General features: G+C 41.1%; 1 protein-coding gene across 4 annotated transcripts in view; it reads right to left on the bottom strand.

The window, feature by feature from the left end:
- The window catches only part of MIGA1 (mitoguardin 1), a 37,735-nt gene that overhangs the window by 2,841 nt on the left and 19,200 nt on the right, over nucleotides 1-15,694 (bottom strand). For all 4 annotated transcript variants that reach the window (XM_081914662.1, XM_081914660.1, XM_081914661.1 and 1 more), the window contains 7 exons: nucleotides 12,027-12,127; nucleotides 9,083-9,201; nucleotides 8,853-8,925; nucleotides 7,738-7,824; nucleotides 7,080-7,178; nucleotides 6,685-6,819; nucleotides 153-206 (listed from right to left, as the gene is read on the bottom strand). In XM_081914662.1, coding sequence (XP_081770788.1) covers nucleotides 153-206; nucleotides 6,685-6,819; nucleotides 7,080-7,178; nucleotides 7,738-7,824; nucleotides 8,853-8,925; nucleotides 9,083-9,201; nucleotides 12,027-12,127 — 668 coding nt within the window. The remainder of the gene's footprint in view (nucleotides 1-152; nucleotides 207-6,684; nucleotides 6,820-7,079; nucleotides 7,179-7,737; nucleotides 7,825-8,852; nucleotides 8,926-9,082; nucleotides 9,202-12,026; nucleotides 12,128-15,694) is intronic.

Below are 15,694 nucleotides of genomic sequence, written 5' to 3'. Positions count from 1 at the left end.
ACTGTGGAAGGATGTGTGGATCCAGAACTGGCCTCCACAGTCACTGTTAATACTGTGTTCATGGAAGACAATCTTACTTGGCTACAAGTGATCGCCAAAGAAGAATACCACCCATATCTACAAAAGTATTTAAAAAAGGAAAACCTGCTTACCTTCATTTGTTGCTTTTTTTGTTTTAGAACTGACCAGCAGCTTGAAGCCACAGCCTAAGTCAGAAGAAGAAGAGAAGTAAGGGTTGTACCCAACACTCTGTGCCCAAGCAGAGCAAACTTCCTCTTGCACAATGAGACGTCACTTTCCTCTCCTCCCCACCTGCACTCTCTCAGAATCTGCTCTGGTGGGATTGAGGGAACTTCTGGAACATATTCTTAGGGTGCATGGACTGCCATGGGGCAGGGGGAATAGAAGATGATGCAGGACCTTTGTGCAAGCTGACATTCATTCAATGTTCGATTCCACCCTACAGCACTCCCTGGTCACATGCTGCCGTGAAATCGAAACCCACCCCCCCGTGTTCTCTAACGGCAGAAAAGTACCAGTTTTAATGTATGCGGATGACGCTGTTCTTCTCTCTCAAACCAAAGTGGGTCTGAAACGTGCCTTAGGAAAGTTTAGTGACCAATGTAACACTGAACTGTTAACAATTAACTTTGCCAAAACCAAAATTGTACACTTTAACCGCTCCTTCAGGAAAGATAATTGGAGCGTAAAGGGAAACGCCATTGAACAGACTAAGACCTTCCAATACTTAGGCATCACTTTCTCTTACAATGCCAAATTGTCAACACACCTGACCACATCAGCTATATCAGCAGGAAGAAGTGCAAATGCCATCCTTAGATTATTCAGAAGGAAAGGAGCTGGCTTTCTACCGATGGCCCTAAAAGTTTTTCAGGCAAAATCTTTAGCCCAACTCCTGTATGGCACTCAAATTAGCCCCTCTGTCAACCTTAAGACCCTTGAAACAGTACAATCAAAATTCTTAAGATCACTATTTGCCACCCCAAAGTGTACACCTAATGCAGTCTTAAGGCAAGAGGCAGGACTACCCAGAGTGGAATTAAAAGTCTGGGAGCAAGCAATATCCCTCTGGCTGAAAATCCATTACAATCCTAAGGGACTGTTACCTTGCTTCCTGGCCGCAGTTCCCTATCCTCCTTGGCTTATGCAAATAACTAACAAGATCAAACAAATTGGCCTAAACCCTGAAAATCTCTTTCTTGGAACTCAGAACAAGGCAAAGGCAATTATCACTCAGAGACTTTACGATGTCGAATTACAACAAGAAGACGCCCTGCTCCCGGAGACATATAGATGTTTAAAAGCTTGGCCTAACTTTGCAGCTGCCCCTTATCTAACTAACATCACTAACGAAGCTTATAGATGGGCTTTCTCCAGAGCCCGCTTTGAGACAATGCCCTCAGCAGTGCTGTACGGCAAATTCACGCGGGTACCGATGCATGCACGTCTCTGCCCCTGTATGTCTGATAGGGTGGAATCTGTTACACACATCCTTCTGTCCTGCAGATTTTATAGTGAAGAGCGAGCTCGACTTATCTTGCCGCTTTTGTCAAAATTCGTACCCCTACGGCATTATTTGGAATCCTCCCCCAAAATTCTAAGAAAATACCTTCTGGAGGATTCCTCGGGCTCAATATCATATGAGGTGGCCAAATTTTGCGCTTTAGCAATCAGGAAGCGTAGATTTCTGCTGTTGAATGGCACATAGCGAAGTTCCCTTGTGTAATCTTTTTTCTTCTTCTCCTTGATGTTCTTGTGGATCTCCCTTTTGTTTGACCTTGTGATGTTTGGTGTCGCTGGCTTTTGCCGCAACAAAACTTGGTAAACTTGGTAAACTTGGACTTCTGAAGCCCACCCCATATTGCTGTGTTAACCGATCTTTTAATTTTTCTTATAAATTTTTACTCACCCATTATCTATGCCTAATTAAGTATTCTATGTATATGTTTGGTTCTTGCACTTATTTATTTAATAATTATTCACTTAGATTCATACTGTTATGCTACTTATTTAGATGTTTTGCTTATGCTGGTCTATGACCGTAATAAAGAACTTGACTTGATTCCACCCTACTTTACTTACCTATTTAGAAATATCCATTACATAAAACCAGCTGGTAATTTTCCTAATTTTGAAGTTGTATTATTTTAAGTTTAATGTTTTTAAATTACTATTGGGTTGTTGATTGTCAAGTTGACAGGCTTCACTTACGTTAAAATAAATTAGGCTGGTCTATAGGTGAAAAGAGGTCAATGGTGCACCTTCATTATTATTAGCAGGGGAAAGTGTGATAATTAAGGAAAGGTAGGACCACAACCAAGGGGAAAAGAAGAAGAAGAAGAGGAGTTTGGATTTGATATCCCGCCTTTCACTCCCTTTAAGGAGTCTCAAAGCGGCTAACATTCTCCTTTCCCTTCCTCCCCCACAACAAACGCTCTGTGAGGTGAGTGGGGCTGAGAGACTTCACAGAAGTGTGACTGGCCCAAGGTCACCCAGCAGCTGCATGTGGAGGAGCGGAGACGGGAACCCGGTTCCCCAGATTACAAGACTACCGCTCTCAACCACTACACCACACTGGCTCTCGCCAGAGAAAGTAAAAGACATATGTCCATGTCAATCACAGAAAGACTTGTGCCTTTTTAATGAGGTGCACGATTTCACACGCAATAAAAAAACAACTATACACACCAAAAATGAAAGTGGGAACCTTAGCAGAGACATGGGACAAGTGTGGGCTGCACCTCCTCACATAATTGTTAATATGACTTTGCTTGAAAAGCTGAAAGTTGGACATATTCTTGGTGCATGCAAAACAGCTTCGAGACACAGGAAGCTTCTGGATCAGGGTGCTATTCTGTTGGGCAGTCAAGTGAAATCAGTAGGATCAGGAGAAATCCAAATGAAATTAGGATATTATCATTACGCCATATTTCTTTTCTCCAACCACAGCAGTGAATGAATATGGCTATATTTTCATGTGTATGTGTCTGTGTATGACTTCTGCTAAATTGTCTCTCAGCAAAGAGAGCTGTACTATAGTTTCTGCAGCATCTTGATCTGGCTACTTGTAAAAGGCAGGAAGCTGAGTTCAAAGGGCAGCTCAGTTGACACAGTACAACTGTTCTTATGCTAGTTTCCAAACTCCATAGAATGTTTCAGTATACTAAAAAAGAAGCAATACTTTGGCGCTTTATAAAGCACTAGACCAAATCAATCTCTCTCTCTCTTTCAGATTAGGAACTTTGTTTTCTTAAAATTAGATTACTTACTATTTTGCACATAAGTTTTCTAATAAGGCTTTTCTTCTTGGTCTGCTAAACTCAGAAATGTGCATACTAGTCAGTTTTAACTGCTCCAATAGCAGCACCCAGCTATGTAACTGTTCTTCTTGCCAACTTGGCAAAGCGACCTTTTCGCCAGTGCCTTCTGAAATCTATAGCTTTTGTATTATGTTATATGGCTGTAAATAAATCCTTTCTGCTTTTCATATTTTAATACTATTAGAGCTTAAATGCAAGCCAAAATCCCCAGCGTATTTAAATGCCAAAAGATGTTTTAAAGCCAGAAGTATTTGTGACCATAAAAACAAAGAACAAACCACATACTTTTGTTTTGACCACACTGTTAAAAAAACCCCAACACACTCACTTAAGAAAAAAAAAATACTTCAAATAGTTTTTGACACAGCTAAGCAGTTTTGTCCTAATAAGGATTGGAATAATACAATATACAGATGGCAAAAACTTTTGTCTCCCATAGGGCATAACAGAATTTGAATGGAATGCAATGCTACTTCGGTACTGGGAGGCAAAACGCTGACAAAATTCCATTGAGAAAAAGTCTGTCTCTGTGTCTAATCATTATATCTAATCATATATCCAACAGGAGGAGAAAACAAAACAAGATATCAAGACAAGAATAAAGCCGATGCCCTTTAAAGATATGTTGGGGAGGGAGAGTTATTGGGTTGTTATTGTTTTTATTATCTAGTTTTTTTATAGGACAGGGGTATAGGACGGTATACAAATTTTAATAATAGATAGATAGATAGATAGATAGATAGATAGATAGATAGATAGTTTTATTCCTTCCATTTCCAATGAGTCCAATGAAAGCTGTTCACTCTCAAGTCCTATTGAAGTTAATGGGTTTTGCAACTTTAACTCTGTGCTTAAAGTTGTCATTAATTGAAGCTCATCATGTATAACTTTCTCAACAGGGATTCCCACGTGTAAACATCATTTTCAGCATTTTATCCTCCACAAATTTGCCTATTCCTCTTTCAAAGCCATCCAGGTTGATGGCTATCATCACCTTTCATGGGAGCAAATTCCACAGACTTGTCTATCTTAGGCTGCAGAAGTATCTGGTCTCATCGGGTTCATCATAGACCTAGAGCACCAATCACTCAAGATGAGAAGATCCAAGCTGTAATCCTAGTGAACTGACAAAATTGATCTCCAGCTACCATCTTGAAGGATCAAGTAAGTTTTACACCAAGGCAACAGTTGAAGGAGGTTAGCAGAATATTAAATATTATTCACCATAGCAACTCGGGGGGGGGGGGGAGCCAGCAGCACTTCTCTCAGATATTGGGACATACCTATGCATACAATAGCAGCCAGAACCCATTAATCCATGTTGAAACAGGTCCACTGCTGGCACATGACACCAGTAAAAATGCATCACATAAATAACAGATTTTCTGCTGAGCGCAGGAAGAAATATGCCAAGTGAGCGAGAACCATTTTCTTCTGTGGTAGGTATGTGCAGAAGTACAAGGTTTTTGGCTGGAGGTATCATATGAGATTCCGGGACGCATGTTTGCGCTTTTAATAATTACAGATCCCGGGGGATCCCGCCCCCTCACAATGACTTGATGCTACCATGTTTGCTCCTCACATGGCCAATCCCTGGAAATTGTGTACAGTTTACACGATTAATGGTTATTTTCCTAGGCTGTGGCAACTGGTGATTTGGGACCACCTAATTCATCACAGCAGGTGAGCCTGAGATCTAACAGTGCAGGACAATTTTGTAGAAATTTTATATAATTGTTTTATAGAAATTTTGTGCCATACCAAAATATGGTAACAAATATTTGAGGATCGCTAGACTATCCTAAGAAGAAGAGGAGGAGTTTGGATTTGATATCCCGCTTTATCACTACCCTAAAGAGTCTCAAAGTGGCTAACAATCTTCTTTTCCTTCCTCCCCCACAACAAAAATTCTGTGAGGTGAGTGAGGCTGAGAGACTTCAGAGAAGTGTGACTAGCTCAAGGTCACCCAGCAGCTGCATGTGGAGGAGTGGGGAAGTGAACCCGGTTCACCAGATTACGTGTCCACTGCTCTTAACCACTGCACCACACTGGCTCTCTTACACCACACTGATACTTACATAGATGTCCTGGGTTGTTGTCATTTTATAAAATGTGAAAGTCAGCAATACTCAGCAATGGCTCTCAACAAGGAGTGGCATGATGACTTAAAGGAAGTGGAGTCTGAGAGCTTAAAAAACAGCATTTCTAACAAAGTTTCTGCACTCTCATTAATGTGGAATTATTACAAAGAAGGCTAGACTTAATGGATCTTAGTGTGATCCCACAAGGTAGTTCTTTAGGTTCTTAAGCAAGGCTGCATATTCAAGATCACTTCACACAAGTTAATTATGTCTTAACTATAAACAAATCCTTAGAACGCACTGTTGTGTTGCAAATTTTACACATACTGGTTAACTCGTTCCAAGAAAAGACCATGTAAGATAGCCTATTCCATAGGTGGCCCAAGTGCAATCACCCTGGCCACATGCAAGGGTGACCTAATTAGGTTTGGAGGTTCCAACATATGTGATCAGTGCAATGCAATTTCTTAAAACGACATGCTTCATCTGTGTAGTTTAAGGTGCCATTCTTCATTCATTAAATCAATTCAGACTGTGAAATGAGGTAGCAGTTATTCTTCAAACTTCACTGCTTTGCACTTCTTGATGGGTGTCTGTGTCAGCTGAATCCAAACAAAACCAGTGTCTATTAATGAATGTATGCTTGCACAAGTCTTGTTGTTAGTCATCAATCATGGAGTGTAACAATTTCTTCTGAGAAAGTAACTTTCAACAACTACTGAACAGATCTTTCTGTAACATGAAGCCCAGGGGGGCAAATTGGATAGAGCAGGCACCCCCAAACTCGGCCCTCCAGCTGTTTTGGGACTACAATTCCCATCATCCCTGACCACTGGTCCCGTTAGCTAGGGATGATAGGAGTTGTAGCCCCAAAACAGCTGGAGGGCAGAGTTTGGGGATGCCTCAGATAGAATTTGCTATATGTATTTTAGATATGTGGATAAAAAAATATTAATATATTTTCACTCTTGCAGACATTTCCTTTTATTATACAAAGTACTAAGACTATGACTTGATCCAAAATATGTGAGTTTCGTGGCCAAATTTTATGCAAATTAGTAGTCTGCAGAAAGCCAATTAAGGTTCTTGCAGGTATGAATCAAAACTGCTTAATGAGTAAAAGGAATCTGAAACAGATTATCCACCCATAATGTAATTTCCTCTAAATTTAAATACTGCTCAGAGGAATGCAATCATTAAGTTACCTGTCCAATATTCTGCAACCACCATATGAAAGCATGGAACCAAACAAAGCCACTTACAGTTTCTTTGAAAGAGGAATTCAGCCAATTGTTATTGACCACATTTTGTATAGACATAGGTGGATTCTCTAAATCTTCAAAGGAATCCATTAATACGAAGTCCAGAACAACATCATAGAAATTTAGATGTTTCACCTGCAGAGCATCAGAATATTTATAAAGTTACTGACCTCATTTATACAACTTCCAGGTCTATAATAATAGCCTAAATGACACTGAAAAAACCAACAGATTTTAGTGAAATTGTTTAATAAACTGTCTAAGCGAACAAAGTAATAAAATTGACACCCTGAAATAGAGACAAAATAAAGAACAATAAGGGAATTGCAATTGTCTAAGCAGGGAGAGATAACATTTAGAAACTATTGAACTAATTTTTTACAACATATACTTACTCCCCAAGCAGCAAGCTCCATTTCAGTATTAGCCCAATGATCAGACTGCTCTAAGAAAGAGATCATTTCATCAAATACTTCCTCAAATTTCTTTGGGTTCTGTGGGGGGGGGGGACCAACAAGCAGGAGACAAATTATGCATGTTTCTTTAGTTCTTAATTAGAGATAATAATTGCTTCCATTTAGTGCCTGAATAATCTAGAAAGACTGGCTTCAGTCCAATGCTCTGAAGAACACATGGAACTCCTTTGTGATTCATTTCAACTGGAGCAGCTTTGTCAGCACAAGTGGAATGTTTATACAGCTCTGTCACTGAATCTGAGATCAATGCAGATGCAGGACTGCACCTTAGCATATATATTGACTTGAATGTGTTTGTAAGGACATTCTTGTTTGGGCAATCAAAATCCATGGCTGCAAACAATTACAGAATGTACCACCTTTCCGAATCAGGTCTGCCAAATATGAATACTTGCTGCTTACTTCACAGTGAGAGGGGGCAACTACGAGGAAATAATCATGTCTACTCAGAAGTAAGTCCTATCAAATTCAATGGGGTTTATTCTCAGGCAAGTGGCATTAGGATTACAGCCTGTGACCACAAAGCATTCTTGAACATTAAATCCACCATACAAATTAATTAAACAAAAGTGTTTACCTTTCTAGCTCTCATGATTAGCGCACACAAGATTTTTCTTCCACTTTCAGCAAGAAATATTCTATTTGCGGCGTTGGAAAAGATTACCTGTAACGGATCACTAGGTATTACCCATCTGAGATCACTTACATTCTCACCTGTCTTAATAAATAATAATAATAAAATGTTGTACCCCGCTAATTTGACTGGGTTACCCCAGCCACTCTGGGTGGCCTACAACAGTGTTCCCCAACCTTGGGCCTTCAGCTATTTTTGGACTACAGTTCCCATCATCCTTGACCACTGGTCTTGCTAGCGAGGGATGATGGGAGTTGTAGTCCAAAAACAGCTGGAGGCCCAAGGTTGGGGAACACTGGCCTACAACATTTCTTTTAATTCTACCAGCCAGGGCTTTTTTTCAGCTGGAACAAACTGAAGGACATTGTCCTCTTTCTATGCTCCTCCCGATGGAAACATGCAGATGGGGACAGATATATCCCTGCTTTAACTCGTTGAAATACTGTCTTCCCTTGTATATTATTTACTACAAAGCTCGATGACTAAGCTCTTTAGCAATGAAATGAGCACTGAACCACTGGTATATCACAAGTGGACTCTTCATTTACTGTGTTTGCTATTGTTTAAGATAAAACCTATTTGAGAAAGAAACTACTTTTGCCATTTTTATGGACATTTAGTGTTTGTTTACCGATAGTTGCCTTGGTAATATTATTTTGTGTCGATTGCAGAACTCAGTTGCCATTATAAGAGAACAAGGGAGATGCTCATGGTGAGTTCCGGCACCTCTTTTCTAGAAAAATAGCACTGCTGTCAACCAGTTCTCCCTGAAAATAATCCATTTTCCAAGCAATCTTATCAATTGTGAAATACACTGGTAGGAAACAAGGCCTCTGTTGCTGGCGTCCTCCCGACTTATATATACAGAACTTAAATAGTATGTGACTAAGAAGCTATATTGAATACAACCCAATGGTATTATTTCCATCTTGAAAACAAATCACAATTACCCTTGATGATTGGGCGGTTTGGCTGATCTGTTAGAAAACCTACTGCCACAGGAGTTTTGTGCCTATGTGGTATGGAGGTCAGCCTTAAGGAGCTGATTGAACATTTACCTGAAAAGCTTGGCGGATACAATGGAGCTTAGCAAGAAAGTCGCTGTCGCCCAGACACTCCAAGGTATCAGTCCTATTTACAGAGACAACAACAAAAAGGCACTTGAAACTTAATGGTTGACTTGCTCTTTAATTCAAGCCAATATAAAAAAATATTGCATACAAAGCATTGTTTTGCTTTTAGAAAATGTGCAAGCAATATTAGGGAAAGCAGACAAAACATTTAGTACCGTAAGACTCGTGAATAAATCTTGCCCTCTTCTGCCAGGTGCATAGCCTCTTCGTATAATGGGCAATGGCATAGCGAATCCAGATTATAAGAGTTGCGGCTCTCTTTGTGTTCTGCAAGCTAGAAGAGGGAGACCTTCTCAAGATCAGCTGGCTAACATCCTGAAACACTTCTACCAATATCAAGAACTAAATGCCCTTTGTGTTATTTCTATGCAAGATCCATCTCTTTCGATATTAGTTAAAAGATAAATTTCCAGTACTACAGCTTGCAAAGAAAAGCCACAGTGACACACTGGGTCAAGGGCCTGCTGCTGAATCATGTCCCCGAGGAGCAGAAATGGATAGCTGGCATCCATATGCAAGGCAAGCCAGAGCTGAGGGCTACATCACATAGCTTGTCACTTGAACGCTAGCCCAACTAACAGTTTGCCTTCCATAAGGCAAGAACTTTCAATGCATCTTCCATTTAAAACAGACATTCTTAATGTGCAAAGCATGGGAAAGAGACTTTGTAATATCATATAGTATTAAAACGGTCTTTAGTAGCTGTTGCGTCGGAGTAGCACTTTGCAACAACAGCTGAATGCTTGTGAGTGCCCAACTGCTTTTGTGGCACATTCCAGAAAAGCAAAGACATGCAAGGAAGGGGAGAGATAATTTACAAGCCACCTTCTAATTATATTTTACCAAGGGAGGGATTGCAAACAGAGTAATAGGATTCTAAAGCATTTTAAGGGAGGGCAGTTAAAAGCTGAAAAGAAAACTCACACAGCAGCATGTTTCATGATGGCAGGGACTATGCAACCCCCTCCCCACAACCCATAGGTCCATAGTGCAGCTCAGTCATGTGCTGTTGCAGAAACACCCATAAGAGAAGTTTAATGTGCAGCAAGCAAAGCCAAAACCAGTGTTGTCAAGGAAAGTTGTCAATCAACAGGGAAAGGGCCCTTCAAAACCACTTCAGCGATTTCTACAGGAACTTTGCATTACTGGTACATGTAGTCTTCTCAAACTTACATTTCATACAGCCTACAGACACCAATATTAGTTTTTGTTACCAACAACAGAAATCAGTTCCCTTAAACTCAAACTCCTTAAACTCTTCTATTTGGTTTCTGCTACTGGGTGTAATCAGCAGCAGCAGCAGCACTGCCACAATTTATTTCTAGAATGTTTTAACAGGCATTATGTGCTTCACATTAAATGAAAGTTCATGGTGTTGCAGGAGCCATGTATTTTCAAGTGGCAGGCTGCAAGCAATGCTTTCATTTACAGAAAGCACTTTTAGCCACTCCCAGAGCGGCTTCTGTAAGGCCAACGATGAAAAGATGAGGGAAGAAGAAAACAAGCAAACTTGGGCATCGATTTGTACGTTTGCTCAAGAGAGGGAAATACCTTGCACAGAGAATAACCCTCTGCTGCCACAGTGAGTGCTCACTGGAAGGACAGATTGTGAAGCTGAGGCTCCAGTACTTTGGCCACCTCATGAGAAGAGAAGACTCCCTGGAGAAGACCCTGATGTTGGGAAAGATGGAGGGCACAAGGAGAAGGGGGCGACAGAGGACGAGATGGTTGGATAGTGTTTTCAAGGCTACCAGCATGAGTTTGACCAAACTGCGGGAGGCAGTAGAGGACAGAGGTGCCTGGCGTTCTCTGGTCCATGGGGTCACAAAGAGTCGGACACGACTAAACGACTAAACAACAACAACAACAAGCCACAGAGAAGTGCAGCAAAGCCCTCTACTGCTTTGGGGGAGCATGGCGCACACTTTGCCACTGTGGGGAGGTATAGCAGGACCCTCTGCCGCAGCGGGGAGGCCCAGCAAGGCCCTCTGCTGCTGCAGATGTGTATAGAGATAGCCCAGTGTTTGGAAAGGAAGGCTGCAGTGATCCAAAACCTGTTTACTCTGGAGCAGAATATATCCACTGATAACATGGAATGGGGTATTATTTCAGTAATACAAACTTTGGCTGAAATCCTAAGCATGTTCCCCTGGAAGCAAGTCTTGCTGAAGTAAACTGAAGTTACTTCCCAGTAATGAGGTTAAGGATTGTGATCTAAACGTCAAAGCATTTGCGAGTCCTTTATCTATGAGGTTAATTGAAGCTATTTCCGCTAAATCTCTCAACATGCATCCCAATTAAGGTAAAAGTGTACCATTGTTTCTGATGCAGGGAGATTAGAACGCTGCCTGTTGCACTGTGTAACTACTCCCATTTAAGATCCTTTAAGTGACTGGCCAGGCTATATTTGCACAACAGCACTTCAAAATCCAACTCTCACTCCAGGATTCCTGCTATGAAGGGAAGCTATCTGAGATCTGGGCTAGATGTGCTCCTTACAAGCAGACAAAAAGTAACATTATCCCCCAACTCAGCCCTCCTTCACCATCAGGCGTACAAACCATGCTCTAATACTACTGTTCTGTCTTGAATAAGTGGCAGATGACATCCAACACACAGCTGTCTCAGGCTAAAAATGAAAGGAGTGGATGCTGAGCTTTCAATCAGTTGGGGACTACAGATTCCAGAAGCGTGGTGGCCCAGGGCCTCCAAAAAGTGTCATACTTCTTGGCAAGAAGTTATTAAAGCAGTGCTCACCAGAGTATGCTCATATTGCCTTTCTGGTGAATTCATGAGAATATCACTTTTATCCTCACTTCAGACACTACAAGCTCCCTACATGGAAAGAGTATAGGGGAAAGGATGGAACCTGTGTACCTGTAAACATTTTATTATGTGTGATGACTTCATGAATCTTTTACCTGTTTATCTACCTTTTTTTAAGTATCAGAAGGCTACAATCAGTCTGCAGACTGAAGTGCATTTGTATGCATTTTTCACAGATATTCTACTCTAAGAGAAAGTCATTCCTGTTTAGCAGAATTCAGAAGGGGGTATGATGGCTAAGCAAAAAAGCAGCAAACACTACTTCCAACATACCTCAGCAGCTGAAACAAATGAATCTGTTGATCCAATGCTTAATGTATCCCGCAGGCTGAATTCTTCGGTATTATCCTTTACAGTGATATCGGTGTCTTTATCTTATAAAGAGAGAGAAAAACCTTTCATTAAAACACCTTGTGGATTTTCATTATAGTGCCAGATAATGTTGATGAAAGACAAAGGGTTGGATCCAGACTTCCCACCAAGTAGAGTTTCACAGGACACAACCACTGGATGGGGAGAAGGAAATGAGGTTTCCCCCCCACCAATTCCACCCACCTCGGCTCTGAAGACTCCTGTGGCCCCTGAAAATCTGATCTCAAAATATTTTACAAGAGGCTTACAAAAATGAGCTAGGAAAAGAAAGTTAAATAGATGCAAAATTATGCCAACCTTATGGCACAGTTCAAACCACAGACAGTAGGTAGCGAATATTTCAATGCACAAATGTAATGTCTGGCATACAATAACTAGTTTATCCAAAGGAATAGTGACAAGTGCACTTCATTGCAGAACACTTTTTTCTACACACACACACACACACACACACACACACACACACACTGTTTAGGGCAGTTGAGAGAGGAGACACCAGCACAATGAAAGCTCCAGGAATGCACAGCTGCTTGATACACCTGCCGCCCAAGTCATTTTCATGAAGCCCAGAGCATAACAGCCTAAAATGCTGGCTCTCTTATATGTTTCAACGTACGTATTTAAGAAACCACAGTCCTTCCAGACTGCCTTGTCTTTAGGCGTTGCTGGATTTCCTAAGTCAATCAAGAATGAAATTATTTGCACTTTAGCAGGGAAGCAGCCACAGGCTTTAGCTTTAATGCACAAAGCCTGAAGCTACTGAAGAATAAAAACGCAGTAGATTGTTTCAAACCTTAGATACAAGGGTGTTTCTCCCTATCCTAACGACTTTTTCAGCCTAAGTACAGCAGTACCTTGGTTCTCAAACTTAATCCGTTCCGGGAGTCTGTTTGACTCCCAAAATGGTTCGAATACCAAGGCGCAGCTCCCGATTGGCTGCAGGAGCTTCCTGCACTCAACCGGAGGCCGCGGAAGCCGCATTGTACATTCAGCTTCCGAAAAACGTTCACAAATGTTCTCTAATTTACTATTTGATCAAGCTAATGCCCCCGTCCAATGATTACAGAGTTATCCCATTAATGTCTTCTACATCAGTTGATATATTCCAAAATACTGGAGGATATAGAAACAAATATGCTCTCTTTTTAATGTTCCAAATTACCTATTACCTCCATCACCATGAATGTTCCTATTGGTTTACAAACCAATTTTGTAAGGCTAACCAACTGATCCTTTAAAATTTACCTCACAGATGTAGAAAATGAAGTTCCTCAGTTTACAAACTCGCTTTAGTTCTAATTCAGTTGCACCTAAAGAGTATATTACATTAATTTCTATTTGTTCACATTAATTGCCACAAAGATACACTCCCATGTCATAAAAATGGGGAACTCTCTCTTAGTCACAAGGTCTCCTCAGCCCTTTATGCCCTCATCCTGTCTTTTCTTATCACAGTCCCCATCATTCAGCTGAAGAGATGCTATTTTAAACTTCCGATATGTTTACTTCAGATGAAGTTTGTGCACACGGCGCACATAATCCCTGCCACCATCCCTCCAAACAGCAGCACTGTCAATCACTTGAAAAAGTGGTGGACCGCCAAGTGAGCCCCAGTCCTTGCTCAAACACAATGCCAAGTGTGCTCTTTGCACCATGCTTTTTGCCCCGTCACTCTCACAAACAGCTGGCTTTCGGCAAGGCAGTCTAGGAACTCCAACAGTGGCTCTGGCTCCGCCCTCCCAATTGGTTACAAAAACCGAGCAACTGCTCGTTCCAAATTACAAGCTACTTTATTCTCAGCAGGCATTCCTGAAGAAAAAGGAAAGTAAGCTGACAGTGGAATAGAAAACATACCACACCTGTTGTCCTTACAAACGGGCATAAAAGCAACAAAACAGATCCAGACAAAGTATAAATATAATGTAAAATGAAATGTATTGAGAGAGATTTCTTGTTGTGTTTGTTTGTGTGTGTGTGTTAAAAAAATCAAATATGCACCTTATTTCTCAAACACTGAGAACTTCCTTTCAAACACATCTAATTTGGGGTCGTAGATTTTAGTGGGCTGATTGTTTTTCTCAACCATTACAATTCTCCCTTCCTTTTCCTTTCCCCTTTAAGACAGAGGTGGCTCCCATAAGCTGGAGAGAGCATGGTTAGCCACCCCTGCTTTATGTTCTTCTACCATCATGCTTCAGGTAGGAGCATCCAGAAGCAAGCAAGAAAACAGGGCATTCTCAAGAAAGTATTTTCTTTAGGCGCCTGGACCAAAACATGCCAAAACCCTTCTCCCCAGGCCTTTGGCTACCAGTGTTTCCCAACCTTGGGCCTCCAGATGTTTTTGGCCTACAACTCCCATCATCCCTAGCTAGCAAGACCAGTGGTCAGGGATGATGGGAATTGTAGTTCAAAAACAGCTGGAGGCCCAAGGTTGGGAAACACTGAATTAGACAATCCATGGCCTTTTAAACTGGGGGGGGGGATTGTTTTTGTTTGTTATTATAGTATGTATTTTTTGTGTTTTTATATTGTAAACTGTCCGGTGATCATTGGATGAAGGCACTATAGCAATTGAATAAATGTGAAACCTACAGAAACCAATCTGCTATCTACACACTCTTCAAAAAAATGCCATCTTCTTCAAAAAGTGCCCTTGAACAAAACGCTTCTGCCTCTCTTCTTGGCAGCCTCTATCACAATTAAAATGGCCAGCCAGATCACGGTTCCCAGCCCACCTGTTCTCAACAGCCAGCTTCCTCTTTGGGCACAGCATAATTCTGGGCACTATGCCAGGCCATTCCCCAGCTTTCCAGACTATGCTGAAAGCTCATGTCGCCCACTGCCTGCCACCTCCTGGATTGAAGAGAAGTGCTGGGGCTCTCTGAAAGGGCAGACAGGGAAAAATGAGTCCTGTTGAAATCAGACCAAAGCTACATCAAGTCCCTTTCCCACTCTTGTCCCCCATAAATGCATAAAGCCATTGTGATTAGCAGCCTTAGCCGCCAGGAATTTGTCCAATTCATGGACAAATTTGTCCAATGTTCTTGTATATTTTTACCTATTCCCTCTGCTGCTTGACCTGTCATACATCCTGTGGCAAGGATGAGGAACCTTTGGTCCTCCAGATGTTGCTGGTCTACAACTCCCAACGCTGGCTGGGGTTGATGGGAACTGAAGTCCAACAACATCTGGAGGGTCATAGGTTTCCTATCACTGCACTATAGCAACCCTCACAGAAACCATGCTATTTAATTGTTATAGCTGATTAAAAGCTAAAATTCATATAACATAGAAGGAAGACTTGATTACATACTTGGAGAGCTTTTTTATCATGCTGTATACGTGTAAAAAGTCTCAGTAAGGATCAGTCACAGTAACATAATCTTTGGAAAATAAAACTTAATCCACTTGCTGAAAACTAAGTAAGGGAAAACAAAATGGAACAAAGTGTAATAATTAGAATTTTCTTTTTCCGTGCTTCACAGAGTGTGAACCAAATCAGAGAAACATTTACTCATATTCTTCATATTTTAGGAAAAGCAGGGCAAGTTAATTCCAATTGGTTATGT

This window comes from Podarcis melisellensis (assembly GCF_964234715.1).
Source record: "Podarcis melisellensis genome assembly, chromosome: 6".
NCBI lineage: Eukaryota > Metazoa > Chordata > Lepidosauria > Squamata > Lacertidae > Podarcis > Podarcis melisellensis.
This window is presented reverse-complemented; position numbering and strand designations above follow the sequence as displayed.